This window comes from Arachis ipaensis, chromosome B1, assembly GCF_059453495.1.
Source record: "Arachis ipaensis isolate K30076 ecotype BB chromosome B1, ASM5945349v1, whole genome shotgun sequence".
In the NCBI taxonomy this organism is placed as follows: domain Eukaryota; kingdom Viridiplantae; phylum Streptophyta; class Magnoliopsida; order Fabales; family Fabaceae; genus Arachis; species Arachis ipaensis.
Window position 1 is genome coordinate 147,197,870 of NC_142436.1, and position 19,313 is coordinate 147,217,182.

The window sequence follows — 19,313 nt, forward strand, 5'->3', positions numbered from 1 at the left end:
TATTTGTTAATTTTTTATTATTATTGTTTCTGGTTGATTCTGATTCTGATTGATTATATTGTTTCATTGTTATTGTTGTTGTTGTTCTGTTTCTTTTTTTGCTCCTGCTTCTTCTATTTCTACTTGATTCCATTGTTGATTCATTGGTGATTTATTGTTGTTGTTGTTGTTCTACTGCTGCTTCTGTTTGATTAATTGTTGTTGTTGCTTTTGGTTCTGTTTCTGCTGGTGCTTCTGCATAATTTTGGGGAAGAAGGGGAAGTAGAGGGGAGGGAGGGAGGGGTATTTTCGTTCGAATGACGATTTTAAAACAAACTAAAACCTTGAGGACCATTTTGTAGCAAAAAAAAAGTTGGGAACGAAATCGATTTTCGACCTCTACGTTGGGGACCAAAATCGAACTTAACCCTATATATATATATATATAATGAAGATGTTTGCCTTAGAGATAGTGCAAGTTCGCATACCATTCTCAAAAGTAATATATATTTTACTCATCTTTTACCAAAAGAAGAATATGTTAATATTATTATTGGCTCAGGCAATGTGATAGAAAGCTCGGGAAGAACTATAATTTTATTTTCCAGAGGAACAAAATTCATAATAAATAATACACTATTGTCTACCAAGTCTTTAAGGAACTTGTTGAGTTTTAAGGATATTCGTGGAAATGGATATCATATTGAAACAATGAATGAGAGAAATCATGAGTATTTATGTATCACAAATCATGATTCAAACAAAAATGTTATATTAGAAAAGTTGCTCTCACTTTCTTCTAGATTATATTATACTAAAATTAGTGTAATTGAATCACATGCCATTGTAAACCAGAAGTTTACTAACCCAAATGAATTTATAACTTGGCATGATCGATTGGGTTATCTTGGAACAACAAGATGCAGAGAATTATTGAAAATTTCTATGGACATTCACCAAAGAACCAGAAGATTCTTAAATCCTGTGAATTTTATTGTGCTACATGTTCTCAGGGAAAGTTAATTTTAAGGCCATCACCAGTAAAGATTGGATCTGAGTCTCCTGAATTCCTAGAAAGGATTCAAGGCGATATATGTGGACCTATTCATCCACCATGTGGATCTTTTAAATATTTTATGGTCCTAATAGACGCATCTTCGAGATGGTCACATGTGTACTTATTGTCTTCTCGCAAACGCCATTATTTGCTCAAATTATTCTATTAAAAGCACAATTTCCAGAAAATCCAATCAAAGCAATTCGTCTTGATAATGCTGGTGAATTTACTTCCCAAGCCTTTGGTGCTTATTGTACGGTTAACAGAATAAGCATTAAACATCCAGTAACTCATGTTCACACACAAAATGGGTTAGCAGAATCACTTATTAAACGTCTCTAATTAATTGCTAGACCCTTACTTATGAGAATAAATCTGCCAACCTCTACTTGGAGGCATGTCATTTTACATGCCGTAGCACTTATTCATGTGAAGCCAATAAGTTACCATCAATTCTCTTCTCCGCAATTAGCTTTTGGTCAGCAGCCAAATATTTTCCATTTAAAGATATTTGGGTGTGAAATATATGTTCCAATTGTCCCACCTTCTCGCACCAAAATGGGACCCCAAAGAAAATTGAGAATTTATGTGGGATATGATTCTTTCTCTATAGTGAGGTATCTTCAGATACAAATAGGAGATGTATTTAAAGCTCAATTTGTATATTGTCATTTTGATTAATCAAAATTTATCACATTAGGTGGGAGGGGAGAAAATAAGCTTCTTGAAAAAGAATTTAATTGGAATAATACATCATCCTTGATGCATTTAGATTCTCGATCAAAGCAATGTGAATTAGAAGTTCAAAAGATTATACATTTGCAAAGAATAGTAAATGAATTGCCTGATGCATTTTCTGATACGAAAAGGATTACTAAATCCTATATATCAGCTAAAAATTCTCTAATTTGTATTGATGTCCTAGTCGGACAAATGGCCGTCGAAACAAATTCATGTCAGAAGCGTGGTAGGCTTGTCGGTTTCAAAGACAAAAACTCTCGAAAAAGAAAAGAGGTAAATACTATTTCTGTTGAAAAGAATAAAGACATAGTAAAGACACCTGCAATTGTCCAAAATTCTGATATAATTTTGACGCCAGAAGACGTTCAGCTACCTGAAAATACTAAAAATTGTGAAAATGATGAGATCTCGATAAATTATGTCTTTACAAGAGAAAAATAGAACTGAAATAAAATAATTGTCAATGAAATATTTGCATATAATATGGCATTACACATCATGCATGAAAGTAAGGGTCTTGAGCCAAGAACAGTCGAAGAATGTCGACAAAGGAATGATTGGCCGAAGTGGAGAAGCTATGAAGACTGAGTTAGACTTACTTGCAAAATGTGAAGTCTTTGGACTTGTAGTCCGTACACCAGAAGATGTAAAACCTGTTGGATACAAATGGGTATTTGTGAGAAAACGAAATGAGAAAAATAAAGTTGTATGCTATAAAGTTCGACTTGTGGCATAAGATTGTTCACAAAAGCCCGGTATAGATTATGAAGAAACATATTTTCCTGTAGTAGATGCAATAACATTGCGTTATTTGGTCAATTTATCTGCATACTATAAACTACATATGCATCTAATGGATGTGGTAACAACTTATTTATACAGATCATTAGATCGTGATATCTATATGAAAGTCCCTAAAGGACTAAAGATATCTAAACGATTCCATGAATATTCGCAGAGGTTATACTCAGTAAAATTACAAAGATCTTCATATGGTCTAAAGCAATCTGGACGAATGTGATTTAATCATCTTATTGAGTATTTGACCAAAAATGGATTTAAGAATGATAATATTTGCCCATGTGTTTTCATAAAGAAATCTGCATCTGGATTCATTAAAATTACTGTGTACGTTGATAATTTAAATATCATTGGAACCCTTGAAGAGATTCCAACATTATAAAAACTCTAAAAGAAGAATTTGAGATGAAAGATCTTAAAAAGACTAAATTTTATCTCGGCCTGCAGATCGAGCATACAAAAAGGGATCTTTATTCATCAAACAACATACACAAAAAAGATGTTGAAGAAAGTTTATATGAATAAATCACATCCATTAAGTACCCTAATAATAATTGTAAGATCTTTGGATGTGAAAAATGATCAATACCGTCCTAAAAAAGAAAATGAAGATATCCTTGGTCGTGAAGTATCATATCTCAGTGCCATTGAGTACTAATGTATCTTGCTAATAATACACGACTCGATATATCATTTGCTGTGAATTTACTCGCAAGGTATAGTTCCTCTCTAATTAGAAGACATTGGAATGGAATCAAACAAATATTTCGATATCTTTTTGGAACAGTTGATATGGGATTATTTTATCCATATGGATCCAGGTCACAACTAGTTGGCTATTGGTGCGGTATTTTACAACCACACTTACTAACCGGCAAGTGCACCGGGTCGTACCAAGTAATACCTTACGTGAGTAAGGGTCGATCCCACGAGGATTGATGGATTAAGCAACAATAGCGTTTGATAGGCTTAGTTAGACAAACAAAAATTGGTGTTGAGATGCAGTATAAAAGAGATTAAACAATATAAAAAATATTGAAGAAGGGCAAGTAATTAAGTTGGGAATAATATATAGAGAAGGCAGTTAAGGCTTCAGAGTTATCTATTTTCTGGATTGACTTTTCTTATTAACTATTTTAATTATGCAAGATTTAATTCATGGCAAACTATTTATGACTAGACCCTAATTCCTTAGACCTTCCTAGTCTCCTCTAAAATTCATCAACTGCCAATTCCTTGGTCAATTAATTCCAATTAGAGGGTGATGATCGAATCCTAGTTTATATGCCACAAGAATCCTAATTATTCAAAGATAAAGGGATTATATGTCACGTATCCCGTTAAATACAAACAATTAGAAATTCAGGATAATTTGTTTTCAAGCTATTGTTCAAGTAAAGAGCTTTTCCAAGTTTTACAAGAACTCAAATAGAACATGGGTCATACTTCCGTTCCACCCAAATTCATAAAATAAAGAATGAAAACAATTATTGAAATATAAATCAAAACATGAATTAAAATAGAAAAATAATATTATCAATCCATACAATAGACAGAGCTCCTAACCTTAACAGTGGAGGTTTAGTTGCTCATGGAAAAGAGAAAATAAGGATTCAGGTCCAAATGTACCCCGTTTTAATCTGATGGCATCAGATCCCTTTTTATAACTAATCCTAATAAATTTAAAATCTAATATTTAAAATTAAACTTAAAATAATATCTTTTCATAGTTTAAGATTTGAATTTAAATTCGAATTAATTAACAAGTCTTCAACTGATGGGTGGGGACCACTTGATTTGTCCATTCTGCAGCTTCTAATCTGTGATTTCTGGGCTAAGAACTGGGTTAAAAAGGCCCAGATATCGCCCCCAGCGTTTTTCTATATTTTCTGCACGTGGCGCATGTGACGTGTCTGCGTCGTCCATGCGTTCGCGTCATTTGTGCAGATTCCAGTCCACGCGTTCGCGTCAGGCACGCGATCGCGTCATTGTGATTTCCTCCATTCCGCGCGGTCGCGTGAGCCATGCGTCTGCGTCGGTATTCGCTGGTCATCTCCTTGGCTTCTTCTCTTTCTCTGCAGAAACTCCATCAAATTCCGCCAAATGCTACCTAAAATAAACAATATTGTACAAAACTCAAAATAGCATCCATAGTGGCTAAAATATAATTAATTCTTAATTAAATTCAATAATTTAGATGCAAATTCACTAGGAAAAGATAGACAAGATGCTCACGCATCAGCTATGCAGATGCAGGAGACTTGTCTGATCCACACAAAGAGAGATCTCAAACAGGATACCTGTTCACATATGGTAGAACAACTATATCATGGAGGTCCACGAAACAGACGATTGCAGCAACGTTCTCTAATCATGTTGAAATACTAGTGACACATGAATCTAGTCGCGAGTGTATTTAGTTCAGGAGTTTGATCCAATATATTTTTATCATCATGTAAACAAATTGATCATAGAATAGCTCCAACTGTTTTGTTTGAAGATAATATAGCATGCATTGCTCAACTTAAGGGTGAATACATTAAAGGTGATAGAACAGAACATATTTCTCCCAAAATTCTTCTTCACATATGATCTTCAAAATTAAAGAACGATTGATATCCAACAGATCTGCTCAAACAATAATCTGACATATTTATTTACAAAGTCACTTCCAAAATCCTCTTTTGAAAAATTAGTACATCAAATTGGAATGCACCCATTTTGAGATATTAAATAATGGTGATAAGAGGGGGAGATTTACTCTTTTTTTCTTGGTCAGATTTTTTTTCATTGGGTTTTTCTTGACAATGTTTTTAAATGAGATAGTTTTCATCACAAAGGATATTGTACTCTCTTTTTTCACTAAAGTTTTTTCCCATTGGATTTTTTTAAAGTAAGATTTTAACGAGGCATAATCCTAAATGGTCATCCAAAAGGAGTATTGTGATAAAGATGATGATGTGGATGCCTATTCATTATGGGCGGCTCACATTCTCAAAACTGAATTATATTAAAGAAGTTTGAAAAAGTTAACATTTTACCTCTATAAATAGTGAAGTATAGTTTTACATAAGTACACACACAATCAATAACAACAATTCTCTATCCCTCTTTTATATCTACATTGTCAATATATAAAATACTATTCTCTCTCTTTTATATATATGTTACTACATATATTAGTAAATATATATGAATCACTTCTATTATATTGAAATTATTATATTGGTGAATATTAGTACTAGAGTCTTTTATTTATATTTTTTATTTTATATTTATTTTTTCTTCTTTATTTATTTATTTTACAACACAAACTTCATTTTTTGACTATGATGACTAGAGTATGTTTTTATTTGATAATAATCAAGTTGATAATATCAATTTCATGAATAAATTCCACAAAGTTCCAACGCCTTAATAAATTAAAATTGATTTTGATTTTTTTTTTTTTACACTTTTTAGTATTGTATTGTTATAATTTTTGATGCATAAAAACCAAATATTTATGGGGCAAAATAATTGAATAATAGTATAGGAAATTATAAATGGAACATAATGTGGAGGTGAAAGAGAAGGTGAAGATTTTTATGTGGTAAATAATGCATAGAAGAATCTTCACAGTAAGCCAAAGAGCCAGAACTTTGAGAGTTGATTTAAACGGTAATAACTGCAACTGAGTGGAAGAAACCCAAGGTTGCGAGAACCGAACCGGTCATTAAATCGGTCAAATGACTGGTTCAATGGTTTAAAAGTTTAACCGGAGTTCAACCAGTATAATAAATATAAAATAAAATTATTAAAAATTTTTAATATATAATTTTAAATATTTAAATTCAATAATTTTTAAACTAATAAAATTTAAAATTTTATAATTTTACATAATTATCCATAATTTATAATTAAAAGTTCATAAATAACTTTAAATATCAATCTTTATAACTAATAAAAATCAAAATGCACTTAAATCACAAAGAAATAATGTTCAACCACAAACAGTTATTCCAATTTCATAAAAATTATAAAATAAAAAAATCAATAGAATAAAAAATTAACAATAAAAATTATAATGTTCTACAATAACAATATCAGATTTGTTGAATACAATTGCTTGTGATGTTCTCCTTCTCATCCTCCTACAAATTTTCAAACCACATCAATTGGGAAAATCAATACAAAAACAAAGAATAACAACAAATAAACTAAATATTCATAATCATAAATGATATAAAGCAAGAGTTATTATTATTATTATCCACTTGCATTGAGAATTTCACCAACATTGAAACTAAAAACTTTGACAAATCCAGAAACTTGCTTGAAATTTTCAATGCAAAACAATTTGAAACACTTTTTGCAGCATACTTCAAAGTTCAAAGAAGTGTATAAATTTGAACAAAAAATGTACAAGAAAGAAATGTAATTTGTGCTCCTGAAAGATGTGAAATGATGAAAAACAATTTTACCATACCACCATCAACAATTCAGATTCAACGAAAATTAGCAACCAAAATTAACAACTCAGAATCATAAAACCAGCATAAACAACTCAGAATTAACATAAACAACTCAGAATCAGAAAAAATTCTAGCATTAACAATGTTCATAAACAACACAGAATCAGAAATATCAACGGCCAACAACTCAAAAATCAGAATAAATAAAATTAACAAAATAACCAAAAATAAATTGAGGCAGTATTGCTTACCGGCGGTGAGGGGGGAAAGAAGGTGACGGCGCGGTGAATACTCCACAGCCGAGCAGAGAGACACGTCGCAGTGAGAAAGAGAGAGACAGAGAGAGCTCGGAGCCTCGAATAGAGAGAGAACCCGAAGAGAGATGGACACCAACAAATCGAGCACAGACGACGATGGAGAAGCCCTTCGCGGTGGCGTCGCCAACAGTTCCAAACAAGCACTCGACGTCGAGGAGAAGAGGATCGAGAAGCGAGCAGACCTTCCACGAGCGAAAACGGCACCCAAGTCTGTCTTTGCCGGCGGCGACAACACCTTCTATCGGAAGAGAAGAGCTCGGCAATGGGATGGGGTTGGGTTCCTACCGCCGTTAGGGTTTGGGTTTGCCCAGTGAGAGAGAGAGAGAGAGAAAGGGGCAGGGGTGGGTAAGGGCCTGAGGGTTCTGATTCTGAACGTTTGAATTTTTTTTTTAACGTATATATATATATATATATATCGCTGAACCGAGAAAAAACTGAGCGGTTCGGACGATTCATCGGTTAACTGCCAGTTTGACCGATTTTTAAACCGATTTTTTGCAGAACGGTTCTTCGCAGCAACCAAACCGGACAAATGACCGGTTCCCGATTAATCCGGTCGAACCGGCCGTCCGGTTCGGTTTTCAGAACAATGAAGAAACCTAAGAGATTGTCCAAAGGCACCTTCTATATCACTATATGGATGAGGCTAATCCATCCTCCTTCTATTCCCCTTATCTTTTCAACTCCTTTTAATATGTGTCTGGATTTTAGTTTCCATAACAATATTGAAAAATGCTCACAACATCATAGGTTAGATTGATTTATTGCAACATGGTGGTTTTGGTCTTTTGGAGGTGAAAGAATAAGAAAATTTTTACATTTTTTGAATTTACTAAAGATTCGAACTCTTGTGCGGTATTTTATGAGGCAGCTAAGTCTTTCATTAGATTCAAGCCTTGGCTACATTACAATACCCCATTTAATGAGGATAGATATGTAATTTCATTTTTTTTGAGTTTAGGTATGCATGTTTTCCAAAAACAAATGAAAAATGAATACTTACTATAAAAATAAAAATGAATATGAATAGTACTTGAATAAAGGACAATAATAATAATGAATGAAATTTTAAAAATTATTTATTGTAATTTTTAACGTGTATTTTATATTTTAATATATATGCTATATTTATAATTAATTTAATAATTAATTTTTTATATACATCTAAGTGAATCCTTTTCGTATATCATGTTCAAAATCTAACCTAAAAACCTATTTAATAAGCCTTATTAGGTCTAACTCGGTTCACTACCGTGTTTATATATAAAACAATAAAAAATGTTTAGATTTGTCTAATTTTAAATATCTATCAAAGAAGAAAAACATTATTAAAAGGGAAGAGAGAATTTTCCGTTCATATTAATCTGCATATCATTTAAAATGATAAAATTATCAAATCTTTTAAAAATATAAATCATCAAAGAATGCTATAAATTTACTTAATTAAGAATGATTAGATGTCAAGAATTTTAGTATAGATTTTTTCTATTTTTATTTATCTTATACTGTTTTTTTATCAACATAATCATATAAATTTTTGTATTATGTCATAAAATTTTATTTTTATCTCAAAAACTTATAACGATAAAAAGTGACATAAAAATAATTATATTTAAAATAATATTATTTATACATAAATATTTTTGACATCTATATAAAAATACAATTATTACTATTAACTTGTATATTTAAAGAGTAAAGTATTATTTTTGTTTCCCACGTTTAGGGTAAGTCCTATTTGTGTCCTTAACATTTAAATCTTCCTATTTGTATCCCTAACGTTTATAAAAATGATTCAATGTTATCATACTATCAGTTATACTAATAGATCAGATTGTATTTTTCAATTATTCTCACTTGGATGTATTCATTCTCAATTAGGTCTCACTTGTATATGTTCGATTTTAATATTGTACCCAAAATTTGTGTTTATGTTCAATTATGTCTCTAAAAAAGTGAATTATGTAAATATTGCAGTGATTAGTTTCAACTTTTAATGAGTTATCATCCTGACTAGCACTACAAGATTTTTGTTTATTTGTGACAGTTTTTTTTTCTTATTTGTAGAGGTTTATAACCCCCATCAAATGGTTTGTGGGAGTTTCTAAAACCCCCAAAATTTGAGGTGCCACGAGGTCTTTTGTGGAGGGTTTTAAAAACCTCCACAATCTATTTAGTGGAGGTTTTATATGTGTTTAGTGGAAGTTTTATATTGGACTTTTGTGGTAATTTTAAATTACTTTTGTGGCAATTTAAAACCTCCACAAATTGATTTTTTAATTTAACAAAAATAAACTATTTTGTGAGATTTTCAAACCTCCACAAACCCTATAATTATTTATTTATTTTTAATTTCAAATTATTCATTAATCTCATCTCATTTACATACTCTCAAATTAGAAATTTATTTTTTAATATCAAAATTTAAAAACTAAATCTTTTATAACACAATTCCTCAATATAAGACATAACTCTATATATAAAAAAAATTCTTAATGTCAATAATTTCAAATATAATTGCATATGGTATTATTCTACATAACTATTATTGTTTTTCTTTAAAAAGTAAAATAAAATAACAACTTTAATATTTCAATATCATCTAATTACATAAAAGTCTCAAATATTTGTCCTCGGATGTCCGTTGCTATCACCAATTGATTTCCTAGCATCAAAGGGGGGTAGTAGGCTCGCTTTCAGTATTATTGGCCTATATGTAAATATAAGATATTATTAGTAATTTCAGTAAAGTTAAACATCAAGATGATTCAATATAAGTTTAACAACTCAATTTTAAAGAGCATCTAAACACAAGAAGTAAAAGTGTTACCTCTTCCAACACTTCCAGGTTCTGGATGATTTCAGAAACAAAGAATTCCTGTGTTTTTTGTGTAAGAGTCATTAACTCTGGAAGCGAATTTGAGGCCATGTAATCATCTTCTTTCGATCCATAGGCGATGGTCGAGCCACCACATGCAGTGCTGAAAGCTTGCAGCTTATGATCATCAACTAAACAAAGGAAGGGATCAATCTGGATACATAAAATGAAATCATTAAGGCAAAATAATACTTTTTTATCTTGAGAGAGTTAGAAGATCAGTTTGCTATTACAAGTTTCTTTCAATTATCATAACAGTAAAAAGAAGATCTCACTTGTTTCTTTGTATGTGTTTCCTTGGCACTTTGAACAAGAGATTTGATTTTGTAGGCTTTTGAAGAAAACAAAATCATCGAAAGCGCTAAAGTAAAGAGTGATCTCCATCGAGATGGTGGCAATGACCCTGCAATAAAAACTAGGAACTTATTCATTCTTGGCATAATTTTCAAACCCACTCCTGAGGCATATGTATCCGGTTTCTAACAAAATAGTTATCAAGAATATTAATACCATGAAAAGACCTGCTTAAGAAACACTACATCTCAAAGATAATTTTGCTATCCACTAAGAACTCAAGTTTTCTAAGAAATACCAAATAGCCTATTAGGTGTGACTGAAAACTCACCTTCTTTAAGAGAAATTTTCCACAAAGAAAAACCAAGCTGAAAACTCCGAAGTAGGACTTCCTGAAAAGAATTCTGCAAAGGCAATAAATTTGCAAAGTTAAGTTAAAGGAAAAGAAAGTCTTACTCATTAAAAAGAGAGAATAGAAGCAAATATGACAGTGCCAATAATAATGTAGACAACCTTAAACCTCTTTTATATTACAATCATGTAACTGAGTCCAATTAATACCTTAGCTCTAGAAAAAAGCAACACCAAGCTGTATGTATGAGCAATGGCTTCATAATTTTCAGGCAAATTTGTAGGAGAGATAGACTGAACCCAAATTGATGATAGCAATTGATTTATCTTAAGACTACTTAACCTGAGAGCTGCAATTTCCTGCATTCAGGTGAAAAGAAGATCACCAAGTAACCATGATTGTAAACTATATTACAGCTAACATACTCGAGATACTTAAAGTTTGTTTAAAATGCAGGACTAAATTCAAACACACATACTCATCAATGCAAGACTCACCAAATTCCCATTGTCATCATCTGTACTATTTTCATCCACTGTAGCTAGCTGACTCCCACTCCCACTCCCACTCCCATGATGCACACGATTATTAGTCGACTTCAATCTGTTTAGGAACCCGCCAACGCCATTAGTTGGTTCAGTCTCTCTAGCATTATTTTCCTTGTTATATTGACTTAAATTTTCATTTGAAGAACGTTTCTCTGATTTTAGCTTCTCAAACAAAGCAACTGAAGAAGAAATGACAGAGACTGCTCTAGAGAGTGTTCTTGGAACATCCGATGCCTTATTGGAAGCAAGCATGCCTGCCCGAGGGGAAACTGAGGTTGGCACAAGAACTACCGAAAAGACACGGTGAGCCGTTGCTTGTGTCTCATGATCTTGATGGACCATAGCCAGGAGTAGCTGATGAAACAATGATTCAGGGAATGCCTGAGGATCAAAAAAGATGATTTTAGTATCAAATTTATTCACAGAACTCAAAGTAGCATACCAACATGATATAGATAGACTATGAATATTCACTCCTTACCTTATTTTGATAGGATAAATTTGGTAAGGAGGCAACAATTTGAGCAGTCCGGTATACAATAACGACTGTGGTTCTGGATATTGCTATAATATTTGAGATATTCTCTAACATCACAGCCATAACATCTAGAATAGGGCCTGGTTCTCCAACCTATTCATGTATGGCAGCTTAGTTCCTTTGTGATAAGTCCAATAATGCAAATAAAGTTTAAAAGACCAGATAAAACTACCAAATGTGATAATCACACAAAGCATTTTATCAAGCAGTTATTCTTAAAATGTTAAGGAATAAATTTGATTTGAAGTGTGGATAATGTGAGGTACCTTAATTGTCAACTGTACAAGGCACTTATCCACAGCTTCTCTAAAATTCTTGTTCCATTCAATTACATCACTTACTAGATTTTAGTTTTCTAAGGAACATTGTATGCTCTTCCGCAAATGTCTCATCACATCACTTAGAGCACCAATTATTGATACAGAAGGTTGAACCTTTGCATATTGAGCAAGTGAAGTGGTCACTTCAACAATGTCAAGCTGCATTTTGGGTTCTTTAAGGAAAATTTTATGATCCAAATGCTTAATTAACATTGACAACAAAACATGAGTGTTTTTTTCCTGCAAAAGCAAGAATGAAGAAAAATTAACGCAAAAAGTGCCTTGTTAATCAAGAAAAAGATTGTATGACATTATATATGATCAAATAAGAGAAATAGTATACCAGAATCATCCATTAAAAACAATATATCCTTTAAAACAGAAAAGGCATGAAGAGATTTGTATTCTAACTTGAAGAAGAGACTTTTTAGAATTCTAACTAAAGCCCATGATGTGTAATTGATGGCATGATACATTGAATCACTTTTACAAACGTTAGGGATACAAATAGAACGATTTAAACGTTAGGGATACAAATAGGATTTATCCTAAACGTTGGGGACAAAAATGATACTTTACTCTATATTTAAATTATTTGTTAACAAACAAAATAGAGAAAGCACATATTTATTTGTTAAAGAAGTATTTGTATCAAAATAATATTTATTATAAAGAATGTAGACGTAGCGAAATTGTGTTTGAAACAAGGAGATAAGAATATATTTATTTAACTGAATTGAACATTTAAAATTATATTGTTTTTTGGTGACTATAAAATTATGCTATGTATATCTATTAACGGAATTTCAGTCCATAACAAAAATAATTACACTTATTAAAATAATAGCCATATTAAAGTTTAGAGAGCAACTATGAATAGAGGAGTTAATATTAATGCCAAATGTCATTGCATTTATTGTTTATAAAAAAATAAAACAAAAAAAATGAGAAAAACATTAATACAGAGAGAGCGAGACAAGAAAAGAAATGATAAAAAAAATGAAAGGATAAGTTAAGCTAAGTTAACACATCACAAGTCACAACGCAATATTCCTCTAAACAATGCTAAAGACGACACTGGATTCGATGGTCTCAAAACGTTTGGACCATTAAATGGTTTTAGAATAAAACATATTTTTTAAGTTTTTTTAATAATGACTAAATAGTTTTTTTCTAATTTTAATTACAAATTAACTCTATATATTTTATTTAATCATAAAAATTAATTTTTATTTTATAAATTATTATTTTATCATTAATCTATTATGTTTATTAATAATAAAAAACAAAAAACAATAACGAATTAGATCTTCCATTGATCGTAATAAATTTTTTGGCTATTCCAATCGATTAAAAGATTATATTTGATCCGTGACGTTCGTCCAGGATTGCGAAATCGTGTTTCTTTGAAAATCAATCGATTGGATTATCAAAACAATCGATTGAATTTCAGGTTTCCCATAACTCAATCGATTGGACTACAGGTTGTAATCACAAAACAATTGATTGAAAATTGCAAGGCAACATGGTTTTCGCAAAAATCAATCGATTGGTCATATTACCCAATCGATTGAACGATGACTAAAATGTGAGTTTTTAATAATTCAATCGATTGCTTATACTACCCAATCGATTGAATGCTTCAAAATAACCTGAGGTCTATCGATTGGTTGTGTTACCCAATCGATTGAATTCATCAAAACAATATGAATTTGCCAAATTCAATCGATTGGTTGTGCTACCCAGTCGATTGAAGTGTGTACTACGCCTATTTCAATTTTGTTATTGTTTTTATAAATTATTATCTTATTATTCATCTATCTTATCTTTAAAATTCTATCTTCAATTTTTAAGGTTTTATTTTGATTTAGATACTCTAATATTATCTTTTCTTTAATATTAACATTATAAATTGGTGAATAATCCATCACCAATTATTCAATAATCCCACCATTGAAATTGTGTATCAATCTCTTTGATTATAAAAAATTTCATTGTTTTTCTTTTGGATATCCATCTACTTAATATCCAATTTTTTTTCATTTTTTATCCGTCTATTTAATATCCACTATTTGTTCATCATTAATTGATAATCACAGTTGCAACAATCAGCAAAGGTCGAATCAATTTTTTTTATTGTAGTGTTCAGAAAATAATCCATCATTTTAATTACAAAATCGAGGTCAGCAAATAGAATTTCTAATTTTGCAATTCTTCGTTTCGATACTTTATTCGTGAAATTGATTGTGTAATGAAAAAATATTTTTTTTATCTTTTAATAATTCACAGACATTGAGAAATACTAAAAAGTAAATAGATTTTATTATTTTTTATTATTAATTAGCTAGCAATCAGGGACGGACTTAGAAGGGGCGAGTAGTGGCCTAGACCCCCCAAAATTTTAAGAAACTATACTTATATATAAGATTTGTGCTTAAAAAATAAAAAAATATTATGTAATTTAATAGTTTTATATGTATTATTTTTCACTATGTAATAGATCTATGTCTTAATTGTTTAATTCACTAATATTTTTTACCTAACTAATTTAATATCATACCCTCGAGTCATTGTACCTTTCAAATTAGTTTTTATATAATAATTTCTATATTTATTTTTTAAAAAAATCATTTGTTTTTTTATATTAATATATTTAACATTCATATTTTTATATTAATAATAACTTACGTAGTTATGTTTTGGTAATCACATTATGTACTTTAGATATTATTTTCTTTTAAAAAATATTAATTTTGCTTCTAAATTTATGTTGTTAAAAGAAAAATTTTATAAAGATATCTTATATCTTGTATTCTATAAGAGTACTGTGTCTTTCAAATAATTAATAATTTATAATTTATTTTCAAATTTTTTAAAATTTTTGAAAGAATTAATTTTAATTAATAAGAAATGTGATAATTTTTAGCTAAACACGCTATAAATTATTGAAATTTTTTTACATAAATTAATTATATAAAATAAAATATAATTCACAAGACATAATATTTGTATGGCATTGTTGCTGAAATAATAAATGAAAATGACATTACTTCATCATAAAAATATGAGTTTTTTAAACTAAAATATCTCTATAGTGCATAGAAATAGAGAAAAATTTTAAAAGCCACGAAGCAATAAATTTTTATTTAAGAAGTACATCATTGATTTGGTGGGTTTTGTAAGGATTTAGATGAGGATTAATAATATGTATGTAGTTTGGAGTGGATGTTGGTGAGATTGGAGAAGAAGAAGAGAGAAGCTTTCTAAATTTTAGAAAGAGGAAAGAGGTGCAGAAATGGTGTTATGATGTTTTAAAACAGGGAGAAAGAGTGAATACGCATGGTTTGGGTTTAATAGATAGCGAATTTCAAATTTCAATCGTATGAGAATTTAATCGATTGGGAAGTGATGTAAATGTGTTTTTTTCTGCATTCAATCGATTGGATTACATTACCAATCGATTGAATGCAGAAAAAAACACATTTACATCACTTCCCAATCGATTGAATTCTCATACCTATCGATTGAATTGGAAGTCACGTACAAACTTCAATCGATTGGGTAACACAACCAATCGATTGAATTGTGAGACCTCAAGTTGCTTTGAAGCTTTCAATCGATTGGGTAGCACAACCAATTGATTGAATTTGGCAAATCCATATTGTTTTGATGAATCGATTGGGTAACACAACCAATCGATTGAATTGTGAGACCTCAGATTGTTTTGAAGCATTCAATCGATTGAATTATTGAAAACCCACATTTTAGTCATCGTTCAATCGATTGGGTAATATGACCAATCGATTAATTTTTGCGAAAACCATGCTGCCTTGCTATTTTCAATTGATTGTTTTGTGATAACAACCTGTAGTCCAATCGATTGTGTTATGCGAAACCTGAAATTCAATCAATTGTTTTGATAATCCAATCGACTAATTTTCAAAGAAACACGATTTCACAGCTCTGGACGAACGTCACGAATCAAATATAATCTTTTAATCGATTGGAATAGCCAAAAAGTTTATTACGATCAATGGAACATCTAATTCGTTATTGTTTTTATTTTTTATTGTTAATAAACATAATAGATTAATGATAAAATAATAATTTATAAAATAAAAAATAATTTTATGATTAAATAAAATATATGGGATTAATTTGTAATTAAAATTAGAAAAGGACTATTTAGCAGTTATTAAAAAAACTTAAAAAATATATTTTGTTCTGGAACCATTTAATGGTCCAAACGTTCTGAGACCATCGAATCCTTAGCCGCTAAAGACACCCTTAAGAATTAAGGGCAAAAACAGAATATAAAAAACAATTAAAAAAACTCTAAAAACAACTTTAATTTAGCTTTCTCCAACATGTCTTAAGTTTGATGTGTGCAGTGTATGTGCTTTAATATTGAGACTATGTCATCTGAGTTATAACTCGTTGGCATTATCATTTTTTTTAAAGTTAGGAGTGAGACTTGAACTCGCGATCTCTAAATGAATATAAAAAAATTATGTCATTTGAGTTATATCTCATTGGTTTAGCATCATAAATTTTTATTTAGTTAAAAGTATATATATATATATTATTCAACTATTGGATTCACTGATGGTAACTATATATTAAGTTCATTACTCAAACACTCTAAAATTTATAAAACTCTATAAAAGTACTATATTCTTCATTACTACTTAATCACATTACATACAACACAATTCAAATAACTCCTTAAAATTTGTCTCGCTGCAATATGTCTTAAGTTTTATGTGTGCAGCTTATTTTGGCCTTGTATTATAAGTACACAATACCTTTTACTATCACCTTCTCTCATAATATTTTTTTTCATGTTGATAAAGTCTTGTTTTACAAATTCTGTAAAATAAATGGGAGAATTTCATTCATATTAATCTGCATATCATTTAAAATGATAATAAAATTCTCAAATCTTTTAAAAGTGTAAATCATCAAAAGATTTTGGAAATTTACCTAATTAATGTTGAGATTAAGGATGATTAATTATGATAATTAGAGAACTAGTCTTGGTTTTAAGGGGCCTATATAAGTAGAGAGGGAAAACTCTATTGTGATGATGACTTATTTTATTTTTACTAAAACCAAAATTCAATACTTTCTATTCTTTAGTTTTTCAATTTTCCCTTATTTCTTTCTATTCTTCTGCTGCAAAATTCCTTTCATGGTATCAAGAGCAACAGGTGTTTGATCCATGGCTTCCCCCAATGAAGATTCTGCCAATTCCAATTCCAACAACACTCTTCCCTCCTCTTCTGTTTTCAACAATTTTCCTCCAAATTTCTTCAATCAGAAATCCTTTCACCCGATTAGTGACAAACTTGGTGAGAATAATCACAAGATTTGGCAACAGCAATCTCTCTTTGCAATTCGAGGACAAGACCTTGAAGATCATCTCCATCCAACACGAATTCCTCCTCAATTTGATTCCACGACAAATCAGCAAGCTGGGATTGAATCTCAACAATTCAAACAATGGAGGCAGGACGACTATAATCTCGGCTCATGGATGCTAGCATCTATGTATTCTGATTTCAAAAGTAAAATAGTTGGGTGCATCTTTGCTTATGAAATTTGGGGAAAGATTGAAAAATATTTTGAGAATTCCATCAAGTGTAGGGTTAAACAACTCAAATTGGTCAAGAAACATGGTATGTCTGCTCAAGATTATATCTCAAAAATTAAAAGTCTTGCTGATTCTTTGGCAGCCTTAGGTTACCCTCTTTCGATAGAGAAACATGTAAAGGCTATTCTTGAGGGTTTAAATGAAGACTATCAAAGTCTTTTAATTACAATCAATGCGAAACCTGAAATGTATAGTCTTTATGAAGTGCAAACTCTGGTATTGACTCATGATGACATGATGAATAAGTTCAAAAAGCCAGATAATGTTCTTATACAAGCTAATTTTGCTCAAAGTTCTTTTCCTTCTATGTCAAATATTGTGAGAGGCAATCCGATAAGAGGAAGGGGGAGAGGTGGAGGTCGATCTTTTAGAGGTGGCAGGTCTTTTTATCAACAACCACGACCTCAATGCCAAGTATGTGGCCGATTTGGACACATTGCTTGGAACTATTTTCATAGATTTGATCAACAGATTTCCCACCATCACAAAAACAAGACACTCAAATGAACAACTACAACTCTCTTTCATCAACTGCTTCCACTCCAACCCAATTGAATTCTACTGCAACCACTCCTCCTCCACCTACAAATACCTTTCACAATCCTGCTGCATTCCTTGCTGCACCATCTGCTGTCTCTGACCCAGCTTGGTATTTCGATACAGGTGCATCTCATCATGTAACCTCTTCTCAATCTAGCTTGATTGCATCATCTGAATACACAAGGCCAGAACAAGTGCAGATAGGTAATGGAACAGGTATTTCTATATCTAATGTTGGACACTCCTTTTTGTATTCTTTATCATCTAAAAGATGGTTCTCTCTACAAAAGCTAATTCATGTCCTCATATAATCAAGAATCTAATCTCTGTATCTAAATTTGCTAAGGATAACTTTGTTTATTTTGAATTTCATGCCTTTTATTGTCTTGTTAAATGTCAGTTCACCAAGAAGGTTCTACTACAAGGTTTTAGGCAAGGAGGCTTATATCAGTTTTCTAATATTGTTGTCCCTTATCATTCACAAACAGATTCATGTCCAAAAGCTTTCTCTATCTCTCTTCCTTATTTTGATTTGTGGCATAAGAGATTAGGACATATTGCCACCAAAACTGTACATCTTGTTCTATCACAATGTAACATTCTCTTTGATAATAGTGTTGATAATAAGAAGCCTAGTCTTTGTGAAAATTGTGTTCAAACTAAAATGCATTCTATTCTATATAGTGATTCTTTAACTGTTTACACTTCACCATTGCAATTAGTTTATACGGATGTTTGGGGACCCTCTCCCATTATTTCTCATCTTGGTTATATGTTACATTTATTGATGCATTCTCCAGATATACATGTACTTTTTGACTTTCTCACAAATCTCAAGTTT

At 30.8% G+C, this 19,313-nt stretch overlaps 1 protein-coding gene across 1 annotated transcript; it reads right to left on the minus strand.

Moving 5' to 3' along the window:
• Nucleotides 1–10,020: 10,020 nt before the first annotated feature.
• On the minus strand, nucleotides 10,021–12,662 carry LOC107615048 (protein SEMI-ROLLED LEAF 2-like). Its single transcript, XM_088503213.1, has 9 exons — nucleotides 12,625–12,662; nucleotides 12,226–12,520; nucleotides 11,903–12,052; nucleotides 11,371–11,802; nucleotides 11,083–11,232; nucleotides 10,853–10,925; nucleotides 10,503–10,630; nucleotides 10,180–10,380; nucleotides 10,021–10,059 (listed from the first exon to the last, which is right to left on the minus strand). Exons 3-9 carry the CDS (start codon nucleotides 12,020–12,022, stop codon nucleotides 10,021–10,023), a joined length of 1,143 nt encoding a protein of 380 aa, XP_088359339.1. The 5' UTR covers nucleotides 12,023–12,052; nucleotides 12,226–12,520; nucleotides 12,625–12,662.
• Between the last annotated feature and the right edge of the window lie 6,651 nt (nucleotides 12,663–19,313).

Bases quoted from the DNA above. Each gene is read 5' to 3' on its own strand.
- LOC107615048 (XM_088503213.1), bottom strand. From the start codon at position 12,022: ATGGCTGTGATGTTAGAGAATATCTCAAATATTATAGCAATATCCAGA. The intron at 11,803-11,902 runs GTAAGGAGTGAA...TTTGATCCTCAG, and splicing joins ATTTATCCTATCAAAATAAG to GCATTCCCTGAATCATTGTT. The intron at 10,381-10,502 runs GTGAGATCTTCT...TTATGTATCCAG, and splicing joins AAACACATACAAAGAAACAA to ATTGATCCCTTCCTTTGTTT.